Source organism: Suricata suricatta, chromosome 7, assembly GCF_006229205.1.
Source record: "Suricata suricatta isolate VVHF042 chromosome 7, meerkat_22Aug2017_6uvM2_HiC, whole genome shotgun sequence".
Taxonomy (NCBI): Eukaryota; Metazoa; Chordata; class Mammalia; order Carnivora; family Herpestidae; genus Suricata; species Suricata suricatta.
Genome location: NC_043706.1, coordinates 25,901,477 through 25,922,269, shown reverse-complemented (window position 1 = coordinate 25,922,269; position 20,793 = coordinate 25,901,477). Strand labels below are relative to the sequence as shown.

Sequence of the window (20,793 nt, the reverse complement as noted above, 5' to 3'; positions counted from 1 at the left end):
TTAGTTCATATGTCAACCATGTAGTTATCTTTCAGATTTATTACAAATATCTAAAAGAACTTTCCGACATTAGTCAGGTGTAAGTATGTGCTCTTAGTGTCTTCAGTGGCCCAACAACCAATATTTTCATCATTATGGTGATATTTCATTAAGTTATCTCTATATGCAAGAAACTGTTTTATTTAATTTTATGATGCTGTATACATAAATGTCTGAAATCACAACACAATTTAAATAAACTACAAAACTATTCAGTAAAGGATTTAATATGTAGAAACAAACATATGTCTTGACCTAATACAGATGGAAGATTATAAATATACACTAAATGAAAACAACAAAATCTATATAACTGAGAAATCAAGACACCACATATAGCATCAGGTCACAGAATTGACACTTCAAAAAAAAATAAACAAACATGTAATTAGAACACTACACGAATGCCATGTGCTAACATCTGGAATTAAGATTACTATACTAGAGAAAATGAAATGCCTCCAAAAAACAAAGGCAAGCACTAAATCTCTGAACTTGTTTTACACGTAGAAATGTAAATCTCATCCAGCAAAAGTGATTTCACTAAAAGTTTTCAATGACTGCAAGAAAATGAGTAAGAAGAGTCAACTCTCTGTAAACCAGTATTTTATTATAAAAGAAGAGAAAATTAAACTGCAATTTTTTATTAAATATTTCATAAGCATGTCAACTGACACTGAGGCTTTTTTTTTTTAAAGTGCTCAAATTCACTAACAAGTTTTTTGCTGAAAATACAAAGTGTAATTTATGCTACGTTATAAAGAATGATTTTTTAATGGTTTGCAATTTAAAATCTCTGACCAGATAATTGTATAACCAAGATATTTATGTTGTCAGTTAAAATACATCTTTTCCCATAATGACACCTATAAATTCTTCCAGAATTAGCACAGAAGAAAATATACAAAATAGGAAAAAGAAAAATCAATGAAGCTTGTCAAAAGGAAAAACTCAAAAAATGACAAGTTAATATGTTATACTTTGGAGACTTCTGTAATTGTGTTTTATGGATTAGTCTCTGGATCTTATGCCAATAAAGTTGCACCACCAAGACTCATCATCATAAAAGATGTTCAACTTGATAAGTAGAATCCTCAAGAAGAAACTGAGAAAGAAACAGAGGGAGAGAGAGAACACTACAGATATAAAAAGAATCTCCCACAATATGAGAGCACACCACATCTATAAAAAAATCATCCCTCAAAGGATACAAACTATAAGTAATACATTTATGAATCGAAGTGTTCAATTCAAAAATAAAGATGCAACCTTATAAAAAAGAAAAAAGAATTTTTAAAAGGATAAGTTTGGAGTCAAAATTGGACTTCAGGGCATTTATATTATTTTTTCCAAAAATTATTAATACTTCATAAAGAACATGGTTAAATGAGAAAATATATTTTGGGATTATAGTCTATCTCATCTATCAATTTAAGTAATTTTTGATTATGTATATACTTTAAAATACTTTTATCAGATTTTTTTAAAAAGCACAATTTGGGCATAATGAGAATGAAAAACTAAGAATTAAAAGCATAAATATTTTGACAGTATATTCCAAATAATAGAGCTCAGCCTACTTTTTGGCTCAATTTAAATCCTACTTAATTAATTACATAAAAGTTATTAACACAATAAAAAAAGAAATTTTCAAGACCAGTGTTACATAAGCTACCGTTTATATTATTTGCAAATATCTAAGAATTATAGAATTTAGTCATTTTACAAATGTAAAGCCATCGCAAATTATAATTGGTTATAAGATGTCAATAAAATTTTGGAAGACATCTATAACCCACACATAATCTATTTTTCTTGTTTAAAAAGTACATCAGAAATTATTTATAAAGTGCATCCTTCTAAAATCCATTTAAAGTGTTATAAGCAAATTTTTAGTTTTAATCATTCAACATTTAATTATTTCTGCAAAGTATTTACAAACATTTTATCAAGAAAAATTGATGTGCCAATGCTAATATTAACAAAAATCAATATATTGGTTTTTAAAAAGCTTTAAAACAATGTTCTTCTGTAGATTTGCCTACTTTAGATGTGATTCTTTGAAACCAAGAAGTTGGAGGAAGCAGTGTTGCAACACTGCCCTTTTGATGAAAACTGCAGCAGTGGAAAGGTCACATCAATAATCTGCATGATACTATCCCATGAAGAAAGAGCACACAGCCTAAGTCTACTACTGCCAACAAGGAACAAAAAATTAAAGAAAAAGTATGCTGTCAACCTGCAAAACATATTATATTCTGGTTAAAAGTTGTTTCCAAATAGCAGATGTCAACCTAAAACCAATCAATTTATATCTAAATCTAAAGAAAACATATTTGATATTTTGATAATGATTTATAAAGAAATTTATAGGTAATTGTGACTAATTTGAACTACTCTGACTTTGGTTTTAAGAATTGTGAAAATTTATCTTATAAAATTCTATTTAATTAATTAATTAAGAGCCCGCATCATTATAACTTTTTTAGCTTTTTTTATTCAGTCCAAAACTAAAAAATTCAGAGTAACACAGACCTATTTGTGCATACAAACTGAAGTTAACAAAATATATTTTTAAAATAATAGAATATATATGGGTGTATCTTCTTTTTCTTCTGATATGACAGAGTATAACCACTTAATCATTAGTAAGTAACAAGCAGCCGCTGGAATATGTTTTATGCTTCATTAAAACAACATTGAGGCCCATCACAGTGCACAGCAAATGGGGCTGGAAACCACCACACACCCTGGGAAACCACAATCCCTTCTAACCTCGTTTGCTTGAAGCGGCTAGAGAGTGAATGGCAATCTGCTCTCAAGTAAGCCTTTATTAAGTATGAGAAATAAATTATATTAAGTGTTATTTTTTGAACCCAGAAATGAGGGGAAGGGTTGTTAAGATATCAAATTTACTAAAAAAATAATTATGTGAGAAATAAGTTGCTGTCACAAGAGAGACTTGCCAGACACTGCATTTGAGCAAGTTGTTATACACACCTTTGGAATCAATTTTGTGACACAGAGATTAGTCAGTGGTACTAAATCGCCTGAGACTAGATCAGGAAAAAAAACTAGAGTATGGAAATGTTTTCTTGAACAACATTACCATTACATTAGAAGTACTAAGGAGCCCTTATTATATTTATGACTAGTAAGATACTGACATGATTCGATAGTTCAGGACATGTTACAAATTGCATTTTTATAACTTGCCTCCATATCTCAGGTTTCTAATAAACACGATTTTACTTCATTAGATCCTCATGTCTGCGATTTCACCAAATTCAATTCTACAACTTGAAAATTACCTTGGAAATTTGTGGGAAGCCACAGAAAGTTCCTCAGAAACAGACACATATTAAATATTAATTATAATGATGACTGTCATCTTTTATAGTTATTATGTCATTATATAGGAATGCTAATTAAGACATAAAATGACTTCTTAATTGCAAATGCATTCTGAAGAAATATATATTTGCACTAGTGTGTTTAATAGCAAATCCAGCGTGGGGACCAGACCATAACAGACTGCAGTTCTATTTTCTAAAATGCTGACATTTGAGCAAATGTTCCCATGGAATGTTTGTCTGATTCGTGGACTGACATTTCCTCTTTGTAACTTTCTTAACTAAGAAGGAGACATGCAGGCCAAACTCTACAGTACCCTCAGGCAGCAGGCCATTACTTGCCGCTGCAACTTGTATATGGTTTCTCTTTTTACTTCCCTCTTTCCCTACCACCCCTCATCCCTTAGCTGTCTCTTTATTTTGACATGCATATTATCTTAGCTGATTTCTATCATCTTACAGGAGTGGATGACATACCTTAAAAGATTAAGCCTTCCCACCTGGGATTTGTCCAGAAATTCACTGTATTATAGCTTCTCATAGCCTTCTTCATTCTCCTATATTCTTGTGTTATCAATAGTGGCTTTCTTTCTTATTTTATGTTTAACTACAGGACACAGGCAGCTATGTTGATAGAAGTCAGTTTATACTGTCATTCATCTTTCATTTGAAGTACAAGGTTGACTTCCGCTGTCTGTAACACTTTGCTGCCATCTATGTGTATAAAAGAGCACAACAGTCTTCCATGCACCAGAAACCTCCCCCAAACATGGCTTTAATCTAGACAGATGACAACGGAAGCTTCAGGAATAATTTGCCTCCCCACAAAAATGCCAAAGTTTACCAGGAATTTCTATTTATGTCTTTGTAAAACAATTTTCTAACACTGAAAGAGTAGTGAGAATGCATTACTTAACATAAACCCAAACCAACAGTTTTATTTTTCATTATTACTGTTGACAAATTTTAGCTAATATGGCAACTTCTACAGAGTTCTGTTTAGAAATGAAACAATGACAAGAAAAGCTGAAGTTTTAAGTCAATTAATTACAATAAATCAATTTTTGCAAAACTGCAATCTAAATAATCTTGCCAAGTGATACAATGACATATCACTAACCCAACACACTTTAATAATATTTATTACAAGGCGAATCTAAAGCAACAAGATAAAAAAGAAGTATTTATTCACATTATTTAAACTCCCAATAGTTCAAATATAGTGATCTACTAATTAACCACTCTCTGTCAAAGATTCAAATGCTTCTAGGGAAGACAGAGAAATACGAACACCGAAGAGCCTCTCAACCACCTCCTTAGTGGTATCCCTGAATTGTCCTGACAAATGTCAGTGTCCAAAAAACAAACAAAATCACTCCAGTGTGAGCCATATGGAAACCTAAGTAAAACAAATAAACAAAATTTTCCTCTAGTAAACAATTTAACAATCTACACGGTAAAAGGGAAAGACTAATATTTCCAATCAGGATTAATGATATGTTAATAGTCCTAAAGAATGTCCCTTATATGTTTATCAATATTATTGATTTCTAGAAGATATTTTACCACTAAAAAAAATATGACACAAATAAAGAGCATGGGGTGGTAGAAGAAAGGAGATTCAGGAAAAGGTTTTACCCTGATTTAGCAAACAAAATGAAAAGCTCACACTGCTTCGCCTCTGGCAATTTGCCATTTACAATAACTGCATAACTGATAACACAGTATTTGTTATCTGGAGAACATTTCATTTTAATCAACACTATAATTATATATAAGTTGAGCTCATTGTTTAAAATTCAATATTTTAAAGGAATTTTTGGTCTAAGTTATTCTAATGACAAACTTAACATAGTTTAAGAAGCCAAACCAAGCCTTAATGGATATTTACCTGTAAAGAAAACAAATTTAAATTCATCATGGATGATTTTTTATTAACATCCATAAACAATGTACATATTATGTGAATTTACTAAAAAGAGTAGCATAGAAATTTTCATAAAATGGAAATCTAAGTTATGGCAATTGTCTCATAATTTCTTTCTTTTTGGCACTTATAAGGTATCCCATACCTAGTAACTTAGGTAGAAGTTAATAAAAATGATTTTAAGCATTAAATTTTTTGAAACACAAAAGCTTTCATTTTATTTTACTACACCAATTTTAAGATCTATGTTTAACAAAGAGAATTTTATAAACTCCACTTGTATTAAAAGGATATAGTAGGAATCATATTTGATACAGGCCACAGGAAGTGCTTTACACAAAAGTGTTTTGTGGGGTTTTTTGAGGAGGGGAGTGACAGTTAAATCTAACTGTGATATTAAACAAATTATTATCTATGTCCACATATTAATTTATACAAATTACATATTCCAATCTAATTGGGAATCCAAAGTTTTCATCATTAAAAGTCCAAAACAAAAGGTTTCACTCAATGTACCTACACTATTTGTCTACTATTTGTGTTTATAAATACATCTAGAAATTAATATTTAAATAAACATTTACCTAGTTGCATTAATTTTAGCTTAATTATTTCAAAGGTAAAATAATACTTTGGAGTTTATTTAATAATAAATGGATTGAGAGTGCAAAACCCAACAAACATACCATTGTGTGGTCTACTAATTATAAGCAAAATTCCAAATGTTATTAGCTGTTATCAAAATTACAATACCACCTAGATCCAATAAAACAGAACAATCTGTTTGAACAGAGAGAGGAGAACTTTCATAGAGTGTTCTCTCTCATATAAATTCTTAATGGACTATAAAGGACTTTTTAAGTGGTTTTAGATTTGAATTCAATTGCTTAAATCCGTAACAGGCTTCCAAAAAGAATTTGAGCCAGATGACACACAGGGGCCCACAAGCGTTATAAAGTCCTGCTCTACCCTCATGAATGTAAGATAAAAAATGCTAAATTTCTTTCTAAGAACCATAGGAAGTGATTAGTCATATTTACATTAGTGGAGTTTATGCACTGTAACCATAAACATTAAATTATAAAATGAAAAGGTTTTATAATTTCTTTGTAGCAAACTAAAGTGGTTATCAAATTTATTACATATAATGGGGACTGTGCCCACATGGGTGAGGATTAACAGAATCAATCAGAAAGAAATGGAACTACAGAGAAGAAATGCGATTTTACTTAAACATAGAGACTTGCAGCACGTAAACCACCGATCTACAGGGAGTAAAAGCATCCAGTAGTTGCTCCATTCCTCTTGCTCACTTCACTTGTAAGGGAGCTAATTTTCCAGAAACAGACACGCCATAGAATGCCTGGATATTAGGTCTAATTGCAAACACATCTTATTAATACTCAGATTCTCAACGTTGTATTCATTGCTCTTTACCAAGTGAAGCCTTCTGCCCATAAGGTACCTTCATAATTGTTAACAATGAAGGTGACTTCATGCTGCTCTGAACACACAAAAGAATTACTATATGTAATATAGTAATAGAAAAATAATTCCATACGAAAATGTAAGAACTAATTTTTTTACTGTTTATTTTTGAGAGAGAAAGACTGAGACAGAGCATGAGCAAGGTGTGGCAGGGGGCAGGGGGTGCCAAGAGAGAAGGAGACACAGAATCTGAAGCAGGCTCCAGGTCTGAGCTGTCAGCACAGAGCCAATGTGGGGCTCAAACTCATGAACTGTGAGATCATGACCTGAGCCAAAGTCGGACACTCAACCAACTAAGCCACCACCCAGGTTCCCCATAAACTTGTTTTAATCCTCATAAAATATATAAACCTATATTAATTTATTTATCTGCTAAGCAAAAGAAGTTACCTTCAGAGATCGAATAAGGAGTTATAATTTGTATATACTAATATATGGACAAAAATATATTTGTAGTATTTAAAAGGAAATATTTATTTTTAAATCTTAGAAAATAGGTTAATTGACAATAGTCATATAACTGACTTGATTTTTCTTTTTTTAAAAAAGCACCCAAATAAGAACATATTATTCATTTTGGTTATCGAGCTATTGATGCTTCTGATTCCCTAAGTAGCAAATATTATTAGCATCCTATAGCTTTTAGGGAAACTTATTTACACACTCCTGCAGTAGAGGCACTCAAAATAAAAAGTGTTCTTGAATTATCTTAGCCAAAAAGATTGTGCTTATTCCTGATGATTAGTGCTGGAGATTTCTATTTTCCTTATATACTAATTTTATGTTAGTATCAATTATGTGCTACCATTTCACCTTGTATTCTTGTATCAGGAAATCTTCTTCGCTATGCAAACACTACTCATATGGTATCAATTACAACCAGTTTCCTCCATCAAGGAAAAAAACAATGCTTTTAATTCAAACCGATTGCATCAAAACTTCACTTCACTGTAATAAGTAGTGGGAATAAGAAGAAAGGTAAAACTTCAAACATCAGAGTCTTCCCCTGATATTTCAGTGACACCTTTCCCACCTCAGTCTTCTTAGATTAGTTGTGTGACAAGAATACCAAGTGCTCTCAGTTCTGGATTCCAGCCTACATGGTCGGCTTTGCTGCTCATAAAATGGAAGTTCTGAGTGGTGTTTTGTAAAATAAGGGCTTAAGCTGGCTCATTGCCAAGATCTCTTCCACCTCAAAATACTATGGCCCATTTCATAAAAATCCAAGGGCCCAAACATCATTTTTCCCTTTATAATATGACCTAAAAAGTTAACGTTTCAGTGGCAGGAACTACAGGCATTTGAATGAAGAAAACGTTCTTGCATATAATTTCAAATAGCCGCTGAAGCAAAGGGCAGGCCTCCATCACAGACAAATGAAACAATGAATGGCATGTAGATTCCCTGTGTTACCTCTGTGTATTCATTTCTCTGAATAGTTTGTCTCATGTTAGCCTAAAGTATGACAAAGAGCCCACTGGGATTGGAGGCTGGGGAAGCAGAGTAGACAATTTGCAATTCATGCCCCCTCTCCGTGTTCCTACAAAATTTATTTGTTAGCCTTCCCCCTCAGGACGGATGGTGCCACCACTCCCCAGAGTTACTACTGTAAACAGCATGGTCAGGAGGGTCTTGCTGAGTAGCTGACGTTTGAGTAAAGGTTGGGAGTAGTAGAGGAAATGAATAGGTGGAAATCTAGGACAGAGCATCACCATCAAAAGCAAGCTCAAAGGCCTATAGGTAGAAGCATGTCAAAAGGACCCACAACTGAAGGCAGGTGCTCATTTTATAGATGACTAAATGAAGGCTTAAAAGTGCTGAGCTCTCCACTCATTGGGTTTATATATACAATGGAGTACTACATGGCAATGAAAAAGAATGAAATTTGGCCATTCGTGGCAATGTGGATGGAACTTAAGGGTGTCATGCTAAGTTAAATATTTCAGGCAGAGTATGACCATGTTTTCACTCATATGTGGAACAGGAGAAACTTAACAGAGGACCATGGGGAGGGGAAGAGGGGGAAAAAGAGTTAGGGAGAGGGAAGGAGGCAAATTATGAGAGATTCTTGAATACTGAAAACAAGCTTAGGGCTGAAGGGGAAGGGGAAAGGTGAATGAGGGTGATAGACATGGAGGCGGCCACTTGTGGGGAAGAGCACTGGGTGTTACATGGAAACCAACTTGACAATAAACTAGCTAACTAAATAAATAAATAGGAAAAAAAAAAAGTGCTGAGCACTCTATCAAAGTCACATATCTAGCATGTAACATGGCCAGGATCTGAAGCCAGAAAAAAAACACCAAAGCCTAGGGTCTAGAGTGGGCCTGGATCTCAAGTTTTAGAGTATTTCCTGGGAAATCTATCCCTGATTTAAGAACTTTTCCCTATACTCTAGGGCCCCATGAAAACCTTCCTCCCTTATGCCCCATAACACAGTCATCTGCAGACTTCCCCCTCTATCCAAAAATAGACAGTTCTATGAAAACTTTCATAAGCCAAATGGCATAAAGCAAAGGAACAATTACCATTAATTTATATGGAATAATTTTTGAGCATTCTCACACCAAAAAATAACCTCACTTAGGCTTTCCTGTTACCTTAAGATGCATCCTGCTTAATAGATGCACAAAATTAGTCAAAATAAAGTACAGATATTCACAAACACTGTTCAAAGCTATGTTGTCTTGATGCTGAGATGTTTGAATGTAATTCCTGGGAAAGAAGTCTGATGTATCATTCTTGTGGCTCATCAGGGTGCAGGCTGCCTCACTGCAAAACAAACACTGAACCTGATTTTTGCTATTGACCTATTATTTTCATAAAAGTGAAAATTCTCTTCAGATTTCTGTTGGTTAGCGATAGCAGGTACTAATGTAGGTCTTTTGTAAAAGCAAAGTGGTATAATGTGCTCTTTCAAAAAGCAAGGGATGGGAGATGGTGTGGGGATATCTGTATTCTAACATTAAGGATGTTTTATATCTGTGAACCTCCTCCTGATCCTGTCAGCATAGGGCTTGATAAAAGGCAGCAAGGAGACCACATGCTAGATAGCTGCACTCACACAATCTGATTTAAAGAAATCTAATATGCAAATGTGTGGGACATGGAGCTAGATTCTCCACCCACATGTGTTCTCACATTTCCTGTCCTAACAGCAACCTATGCCCCCTGCTCTACTCACACCTCCCTGAGGGTTCCCCAAGAAAGAATGAATGAGCAGGGACATAGTAGAATAGTCCTCTCTGCTGTTTGCTCTGGGTTTTAATAGGCCACCCCCTACTCTTGCTATGATTACATGGCAAAGGGCCATTTTGTTGCAATTTTATTTTGTTCTATAACTGAGTTATTTAGGCAGTAACCAGATGTTCAACTTAGCTACCTGCCCTTTCCTACCATAAGCAATTCTCCAACGCACTGAGTCACCCGCCCCCCACCCCTCAATGAGTGAAGACATAAGAGGTTTAGGCTTCCTGGAGATAAATATGAGGGTCAGCTCTCCAGCTATAAATTTCAACTCCTAGAACCAGCCAAGAAAGAGTCACTGGAGAGAACAGTCTTTAAACTCAGGTAATTAAATTGCTCAGTCCTCTTCCCAAGAGCCACTCATCTGATTCTCATGTTTTGTTTTGTTTTGTTTTTTAATTTTTTATTTTTATTCTCAGCTTCATTGCCTGGCTTGGTGTTTCTCTCATTTCTCCCCAATTCTAACCTGGTGCATGGCCACTACACTAGCTCCTTGGCTCATGATCAACACTGCTTCTTGTCTAGTTTCCTGGGCTGGAAGTTCCCACCATGAGGACAACTTAGGTTCAGCTCTTTGCGCTTCCATGTTCCCAATTTGCTGACTGGTCCCACACAACCAGACAAAGAATCCCACTCCCATTCACTTAGCCATGCTCTAGTTTACCCTCTGGTAAGAAGACAGCCTCCCAACTGTCATGAAACAAAATTAAATAAATACCTTAAAAGAACTGAAAAAGAAAACAATAAAGGTCATTAAAGAGTTAGAAAATTAAAAACTATGGAGTAATTGAATTTGAAAACGATAAAGACTTAATAGTAGTCTGCAACACTTTGAAGGGATTTGAAAATCCTTCTCAAAACTGAAGGGAAAAGAGTAAACAACTTTCTGTCTCCACTGAAGACACAAGGGGAAAAGAGTAAGTTTAAGAAGAAACTTAGGTATGTGGGGAAAGAAAAAAATTATGGTGAGAACTACTTTACATTACAATTATTACTGCAGAGAAAATCATTTTCTTGGATGGTCTTTAAAATAAATTATAGAATCAAACATCTGAGTTCCAGTGGGATTTTGAGCAGCTTCATTTATAACATGAAAATCATATGAAATCTTTTTTTAAGTTGAGAGAGAGACCATGCATGCCAAGAAGGAAGAAGGACAAGGGGGAAGGGAAAAGGAGAGAGAAAGAAAGAGAGAGAGAGGGAGAGGGAGAGAGAGAGAGAGAGAGAGAGAGAGAGAGAGAGAGAGGGAGAGAGGGAGGAGGGAGGGAGAGACACTCTTAAGCAGGCTCTACACTCAGCACAGAGAACCCACGACCCAGGGATCATGACCTGAGCCAAAATCAAGAGTCAGGCACAACTGACTAAGCCACGCAAAGGTCCCCCCATATGAAATCATTTCTAAAGTTTCTTTTAGCTATAATATTCCATAACTGTATAATTTTCATTTCTTTGAAAAAAATAAATAAAGGCAATTCCAACAGGACACTGTGAGACAAAAGGGAGCAATGCTGGCCTAGCGTTACCGTAGAAAGATCACAATCCAACACTACAGCTTCAAGAATGACATGAGATTACCAAAGAAGCTGGAGATATGGTGGAAAAATCCAAAATCATGACAGTAATGAATGTTGAACAGATAAGAAATTTAAGACTGAAAAAACTATTATTTACACAGTTTTAAGAAAAGAACAATAAAGCAGGCTCTTGGAACATGTTCTCCATCAAAATGGGCTGGACTAAATATTGGATAATTTGTTCCTACTTGGATGATGTCATCATGCTAAGTTTAACTACTTTTAATAACTAGTACATTTCCGTCATCTCTCACTTTCTCCCACATAAGATCAAATCAGCCTTTCAATGACCCACACTTCATGAGTCATAATTTTTCTGTTTATGATTCAGAAAAATGTCTTCAGTCAGTATTTCCCAGACTGCTGTGGGTTTATTCCAAGAACCAATTTCATCTTCATTGGTTTCCTACAGGAAACCAGACCAACTTCCTATTATTTTATTTTCCTTACTTTTAGCATACCATAGCCCACAGCAAATTAACTGGAAGTGAGAGTGATAGAAGACTTTATCCTGCACAAAGAGAAGCCAACACAAACAATGCCCGGTCTAGAAGTCAGTGACTCAAAAGTAAATACAAAATGTGCTAATATTAGAATCTTCCTTCTTAAAAGCTCCAAACCAAATAATAAAAATGTATTATAATTAACCTTATTGCAAGCATTTCACAGAAAAAACTTTTGTTTAAAAGCTATTGTCTAAGAATACAATAAATCCTACAAAGCTGATTAACACTGAGAAGTCACTTTTAACATATATACATAGGTATTTTCCTTCCTAATCCCCTAACAAGCGGCTAAAAGAACAGGCAGACAACTGAAGCCCAATGTAGAGAGCCCTGGTGTGGCTGGGGAACAGAGCAACATCCCCTAATAACAGGGCAGTCTGTCATCTCCAGCTACCATCACACCAGCCCCTGCTCCACACCCGCTCTGTCCATGACTGACAATCGGACATGAGCTCACAGCAGAAATAATAATATGGAAGACAGATTTTTAAAGGACATCCTAACAGCAGTTTGTACTCATACTATTTCCCTAATATACTAGTTATTTCTCATGGACTACACACTTCTCAGGAAAATATTTGTGCATGTTAAGAATTTAGACATAAATATAAATATATATCAGATTCTCCTTAGACTCTTTACATTATCATCATTCCTAATCGTAGGTATAGTTTTAGGCTTTAAAAGTGCACAAGGTCACTTACTTGGCAAAGAACAGGACTATTTTACACCAAATTTAAAAAGTTGATACATTAAAAAAAAAAAAGAAGGCCTAAAAACAATGCATTAGGGCTCATATCAAATATAGATAAACCAAGAAACCTGAAGCATTAGAATAATGGCTCTCAAAGTGAAATTCCCAGACCAGAATCAGCATTATCAACATGTCCTAAAAGTGGAAGTTCATAAACCAGAAATTCTGGGGAGGCACCCTGCAACCTGCAGCTGATGTTAAAGTGAGACTTATCTATCACATGTGGTCTTCCTTAGACCAGGAAATTTCTAGAAAAGAATCCCCTCAATTTACATTTCCCTCATAACCCCTCAACTTCTAAACCCTTTGCACCCTAGCTAACTCTTCTATCATATTGCTAGAATGCTCTTTTTACAAGTATCTAGCAATGCTGATATACCCTCTTTCTTGAAATGGCCTGGTTTTTACTTCTGCGACACAACTGCACCCTCCTGCATGTCCATCTCCCACTTTCCTGTCATCAGTGACTACTCTTCCTGCTCCCATTCTAAATACACTTCTGCCTCCTACGTTCAATCTTCAGGCCTCTACTCTTCTTTTTCTATCTGCTGTCTTGCCATTGCCAAAAATTCCCTGGGCTGAATTTAACATCTGTTGTACCCCTACTCTCTCTCAAGCATCATAACATATTTGAAACTACCTCATGACCTGTTTCACCTTCAAGTACTGCCAGTAGGACATATCCTGGAGGGAACTTATTTATCCGGCCTGATTCCAACAGTCCCTCCTTGAATGCCTGCTCTAGTACTGGTACCATCAATTGTCTGGTCCCCTGGGCACTGGTGCATTGCTTTCCCTCTTCCCTGGCTCCCATATCTTATCAGCAGAGAGGTCTGTTCTACAAGGCATCCTGTGTCATCCACTCCATTCCCACCATCTTTATCTGACAGCTTCCTATCTCTTCTGAAGCCCTACTACTAGACTTACCTGTAAACCTCATCTGTACATATGGAAGCCTTATGTCACATTTCTCTTCAACAATTTTTTTTGCTCAATCTAGAATACTCATCATGCTAAAAACATGTCCCAAGTTTTCTCACTTCTGACTCTTGGACTTACATTATTGCTTCCATTTCAACTTCCATTTCCCACTATGTCTGCAGATTTCCTAAACGTTCTCCTTGACACCATCATAATCCCTTCAGACTGAGGTTCTCTCTCACCCTTCTCTAAAGACTCTACGATATTAGTGCCAGCCTCTGTCACTTGCCACAAATTACCTCTACAAAAGTTTAGACCCTCTGTGACAGAAGTGGGTTTTATACATCTTTGTGTCCTCCATTCCACCATGCATGCAAATATTTGTTGAAGGGCTAAATGATTTGACAAAGCAAGATTCATATTCAGTTAGACACCATTTCTGCCACTTAACTGGCCTGTACGGGAAGCAGGCAAAACACAATGAAAACAGATCAACTTCATATACATAGCAACTTAAATGAAACAACTCAATCTCCTGCACTTTCTACATTTTCAGTATGACTCCAGAATGCTAATCACACAGTAACAGGCTCACTTCAAGTAAGAAAAGTACAACTAGCTTTTTGAACAAAAAAACTGTTTGGAAAAAAAAGAAGCCTGGTTCATTTAATATTAAAATGAGAGGAGGAAGACTTTCTATAAATAAATTTTCATAAAATTTCCTTTATCTTCCCACCATGCCAGATTATAGCTCCAGAGGTGAGAAACTATCTAAAACACAAAGGAAAGTTCTTAATCTAAAGGAAGTTGATTAACAGAGGATTCATTCCAAAACATTCTATTTTGCCTGGACGATACTCTTACTTTGGTCAGGAAGGTCAAGGAGCAGCTAGATAAATTATAATGTGGAAGATGGACTGACTGTTCCAGTTAGGAATAAACAATCATCATTCCTAGTGTGATAAAGAGAGTCAGTATGTCCCTAAAGAAAAGACAGGTGATAATTACTCCAAGCATAGTATGTATAAGATACACTTTCGAAATGAGAAAATACGTTTGGAATCATTTAGAAAAACAGCTCTACTCTAACTGAAAGACCCTGATAACTTTCACAACCCAAAGCTTAATGCTGGATACAGAAGAGAATCATCGGAGATTAAGAAAGGGAAAACATTTGTTTTTCCTAGACAGCACAATAAGAAGTATCTTTAGTGATATGTAGCTATCCTTCAAGGTTAATATTTTAGAGAAAAATGTAAATTATGAGAATTTATATACTATTTTTAAATTTGATATGAATTACAAGACTGGGCCTACCATTATGTTTCTCTCACTATGTTCCACACCTGGTTTCGTTCTATTTAGAAACTTACAGTTTGTCCTTTAAACTACCTGAGACATACAGCTTACACTGTGCCCAAAGTTGGAGATATAAAGGAATATCATTCTGAAATAATACTGCTGAATTCATTCATTGAACAAAAAAAAACACTGATAAGTAGATTCATTGACATTTTGGGGGAGAGGGGAGTCTTTAAACTTAGAGTTATTTGCTTTTATTTCTAAGTTCCACTATCCTGATCGAATAATATCTAAATAGAATTCATATCATTCCTGGCTTCAGATTTCACTCACTCAAATGAATGCGGGGATACAGCAACAAAACTTGAATTAAGGAGATCAGTAGAGCCCTAGGAATGGGCTACTCAGGTTTACTGTGATTTGTTCCAAAAAGAAAAACTAAAGAGAGGTAGGTAGATTACCAGAGAATCTGCATTAAGGGCAAGAAATGAATATTAGCTGCATCATACTGACGAGACAAGAGGTTTTTCTTCCCATGATTTCTACTACTTATAATAAAAAGTTAATTCAGTTAATTTTAACATATTATTGAACTAAGAAAATATTACTTTCTCAGTGAGTAATAGAACCACTACCAAAAATTAATATTAAATACAAGTTTTATTGAGTTAAATTTTACAGCATTTTAACAAAACACTTCATTCACAATGTGATTTGAAATGGCAGAAAACAGACTACAAGATCAATCCAAAAGAAATGAATACTGCTATTTTAATGTTAGCAGTAAAATTTTATATTGCTCAATAACAGTATACACTTATAAAAAGTATTAGTATTTCTAACACTAATGAATTTATCAGATTCATGAATTAAACTCGAAGATTAGGATCAATGCCTGCATTATTGTATTAAGAAGCAGACAAAACACAGAACAACTCAAGAACACAGCAAAGAAATGTGACTGTGAAAATGGCTTACTTTAACATGGCTCTGGGCTCCAAGGTTGTAGATCTCCGTAGGCTTGACTTCATTAATGATCTTCACTAGGCAGGTACTGTCAGTGAGATCACCATAGTGCAACTTCATGTCTTTAGAATTCAAAAACACACCATCAGGTAGAAGAAAACAATGAAAGCCCACTTTTTAAAAATATCAAAACGGAAAGGGATATTCTGAATGTCTGACTGGTTTTCGAGTAGCAGAGTATAACTCTCATCTTTAAAGAACTTAAATATTAGAAAGATGTTCACATTTGTTGCCTATGTCTAAAGGATTTGTAAGAATTGTAACAAACTTTCTAAAAAAAAATCATAACAACAGGCAACTAGATGGCTCAGTTGGTTAAGCGCTCAACTCTTAATTTCAATTCAGGTCATGATCATGGTTTTTGAGAGTGAGTCCCATGTCAGCCTCTACATGGACAGCAAGAAGCCTGCTTGGGATTTTCTTTCTCCCATTCTCTCTGCCCCTCTCCCATTTGTGTTCTCTCTCTCTCTCACTCTCTCTGTCTCTGTCTCTTTCCTTCTCTCTCTCAAAATAAGTAAGCATTTTAAAAATAAAAATTAATTCATTAATTAATTAAAAAAATAAAAGTGATATCAAGACAAAAGACAGATGTTATCAAATTAAAGTATCATATGGTTCACAGGTGGTTGGAAGGTATGTTACATAAGAGTGAGATTCAAACAAAGAAAATCTCAATACATTCTCTAAAGAACTCTGTAATACACTGGATAATAGTGAATCAGTGAATGGATGTATTACACCCAACCCCTCAGAAATACAGGCAACTATCAGGGGATACTATGAAAAATTATATGCCAACAAATTGGACAACCTAGAAGAAATGAACAAATTTCTAAACACATACAACCAAAATTCAAACAGAGAGATAGAAAATCTAAACAGACCCATAACTAGTGAAGAAATTGAATCAGTTATCAAAAATCCCCCAACAAATAAAAGCCCGGGGCTAGATGGCTTCCTTGGGAATACTACCAGACATTTAAAGCAGAGTTAACACCCATTTTTTTCAAGCTATTCCAAAAAATAGAAATGGAAGGAAAACTTCCAGACTCATTCCAGGAAGCCAACTTCACTGATTCCTAAGCCAGACATAGACCCAGCAAAAAAAGAGAACTACAGGCCAATATCCCTGATGAATTTGGATGAAAAAGTCCTCAACAAGATAGTAGCAAACTGAATTCAAGAGAATATAAAAAGAATTATCCACCATGGTCAAGTGAGATTCATTTCTGGCTTACAGAGCTGGTTCAACATTCACAAATCAATCAATATGATATATCACATTAACAAAAGAAAAGATAAAAACCATATGATCCTGTCGATAGATGCAGAAAAAGCATTCGACAAAATATAGCATCCTTTCTAATAAAGATCCTCGAGAAAGATGGGATAGAAGGAACTTACTTAAAAATCTTAAAAGCCATTTACGAAAAGCCCACAGCTAATATCATCCTCAATGGGGAAAAACCGAGAGCTTTCCCCCTGAGATCAGGAACGAAACAGGATGTCCACTCTCACTATAGCTATTTAACATAGTGCTGGAAGTCCTAGCATCAGCAATCAAACAACAAAAGGAAATAAAAGGCACCAGAATTGGCAAAGATGAAGTCAAACTTTCACTTTTCACAGACTTCATGATACTCTACATGGAAAGCCTGACAGACTTTACCAGAAGTCTACTAGAACTGATGCAGTAATTCAGCAAAGTCACAGGGTTCAAAATCAAAGTACAGAAATCAGTTGCATTCTTATACACCAATAATGAAGCAACAGAAAGAGAAATCAAGAAACTGATCCCACTCATTTGAAATAAAAAACATAAAATACTGAGGTCTAAACCTAACCAAAGATGTAAAAGATCTGTATGACAAAAACTATAGAAAACTTATGAAGAAAATTGAAGAAGACACAATGTAATGGAAAAATATTCCATGCTCATGGATTGGAAGAATTAATATTATTAAAATGTCATTGCTACCCAAAGCAATCTACACATTCAATGCAATCCTCATCAAAATTGCACCAACATTCTTTTCAAAGCTAGAACAAACTATTCTCAAATTCGTATGGAACCACAAAAGACCCTGAATAACCATAGTAATACTGAAGAAGAAAACCGAAACAGGAGGCATCACAATCCCAGACTTTAGCCTCTACTACAAAGCTGTCATCATTAAGATAGTATGGTATTTGCATAAAAACAGACACATAGGCCAATGAAATAGAATAGAGAACCCAGAGCTGGACCCACAAATGTATGGCCAATTCATCTTTTACAAAGCAGGAAAGAGTATCCATGGAAAAAAGACTGACTCTTTAATAGATGGTGCTGGGGGAACTGGACAGCAACATGCAGAAGAATGAAACTAGACCACTTGCTTACACCATACACAAAAATAAACTCAAAATGGATGAAGGACCTGAATGTGAGACATGTAACCATCAAAACCCTAGAGAAGAAAGCAGGAAACAACCTCTTTGACCTCAACCACAGCAATTTCTTACTCAACACATCTCCAAAGGCAAGGGAATCAAGAGCAAAAATGAACTATTGGGACATCATCAAGATAAAAACCTTTTGCACAGCAAAGGAAACAATCAAGAAAACTAACTGGCTACCAATGGATTTGGAAAAGATAGTTGCAAATAACATATCGGATAAAGGACTAGTATCCAAAATCTATAAGAAACACACCAAACTCCACACCCAAAAAGCAAATAATCCCATGAAGAAGTGGGCAGAAGACGCGAACAGACAGTTCTCCAAAGAGGTCATCAGATGGCCAAGAGACCCATGAAACAATGTTCAGCATCACTCATCATCAGGGAAATACAAATCAAAACCACACTGAGATACCACTTCATGCCAGTCAGAGTGGCTAAAATGAATAAATCAGGAGACTATAGAAGCTAGCGAGGATGTGGAGAAATGGGCACCCTTCTACTCTGTTGGTGGGAATGCAAACTGGTGCAGTCGCTCTGGAAAACAGTGTGGAGGTTCCTCAAAAAACTATCAATAGAACTCCCCTATGATCCAGCAATAGCACTGCTAGGGATTTACCCAAGGGATTCAGAAGTGCTAGTGCATAGGCACATGTATCCCATTGTTCACAGCAGCACTTTCAACAATAGCTAAATCATGGAAACAGCCTAAATGTCCATCAACTGAAGAATGGATCAAGAAGATGTGGTTTATATATACAATGGAATACTACATGGAAATGAGAAAGAAACCTGACCATTTGTAGCAACGTGGATGAAACTTGAGGGTGTTATACTAAGTGAAGTAAATCAGGCAGAGAAGGACAGATTCCATATGTTTTCACTCATATGTGGAACAGGAGAAACTTAACAGAGAATCATGAGGGAGAAGTAGTGAGAAAAATAGTTAAGGAGAGGGTGGGAGGGAAACCATAAGAGACTCTTAAATATTAAGAACAAACTGAGCGTTGATGTGGGTGGCAGAGAGAGAAAAAGGGGTAATGGTCATAGAAGAGGGTACTTGTTGGGATGAGTACTGGGTGTTATATGGAAACCAATTTGACAATAAACTATAAAAGAAAAAAAAAAGAGAAAAAAAGGAAATCTAAAAAAATGATAATTTTCAAGAATGATGTATTGAATAACTAAGTATAAAAGTGAAAAGCCTTTAGTGGGACCACTAGGTCATCTTCCTGATGATGTCACTACTTATACAAGTAACCCAAAACTCCAAATATTCAGTGCTTTAAAATAAATACAAAATGATTTATGCTTTACAACATAACTGAATCATCCCTGCTAGCTGGAAAAACTGGACAAGCAGAGCAGGCTGAACTTGTGTAGTTTAAAAACCCAGTATCCTGGTCTGTCTTTTACATGGTGCATGACCTCAATAAAGTTACAACTTCCCTCTACCTCCATTCCCTTATCTGTAAAATGGTTTCATTCACAAGCTTAGGAGCTGCTGTAAAGATCAACTGAGAAAATACTGTGACTGTGCTATGTAGACTATATGGCTACATTCAGGCAATTTTAATAACAAAAATAACAAGCAACTGATAATACTGACAGTGATCTGTAAAGCAATTAAATATAGTTTTGATTGCTGTCAGTTATTGGACTTGTCTTCACAAATTATTTTAAAAATTAAATAAATGTACAAAGATTGCTTAGCTTGATTACATCAGTCCAACATAAAAAGTAAAGGCGTGTTCTGAGAATATGGACCTGATCTTACTTGAGGGGATAAGGACACCTGGAGAAGGCTGATCAAAGGCATGTCTACTCTTGGTCTCTTGAGCAGTATCACCTGACCAATATCCTGTAAGAGACTAACCACGACGACACTGTGGCCCAGGGGCAGCAAGCAATGGAAGGGTTTTCAAAGCATGCAGACGGCATTCAATGCAGGCAATTCACCGGTAAATAATTGCAACTTGATGGGCTTTGAGCAAAATGACATTTAAAAATACCTTACCATAATACAGGAAGTTATAGAAATAAATTTTAGAAAAGAAAATGACTTACTTCCTTCAATGTGAGCCTGAGGGTTCTTATACAGATGTTCAATTCGACCTGTATTGAACGAACTGGATCGCCGCACGATTCCATGGACCTGCATTTTTTATGGTGTGGAAAGGAAAGAAATTATAAACATGCAACGAGGATTAACAGG

At 35.3% G+C, this 20,793-nt stretch overlaps 1 protein-coding gene across 2 annotated transcripts in view; it reads right to left on the bottom strand.

Annotated features, from left to right (window-relative positions):
- Nucleotides 1–20,793, bottom strand: part of GMDS (GDP-mannose 4,6-dehydratase) — a 631,992-nt gene that overhangs the window by 460,307 nt on the left and 150,892 nt on the right. For both annotated transcript variants that reach the window (XM_029944959.1, XM_029944958.1), the window contains exons 3-4: nt 20,646–20,733; nt 16,089–16,198 (exon numbers count right to left, since the gene is read on the bottom strand). In XM_029944959.1, coding sequence (XP_029800819.1) covers nt 16,089–16,198; nt 20,646–20,733 — 198 coding nt within the window. The remainder of the gene's footprint in view (nt 1–16,088; nt 16,199–20,645; nt 20,734–20,793) is intronic.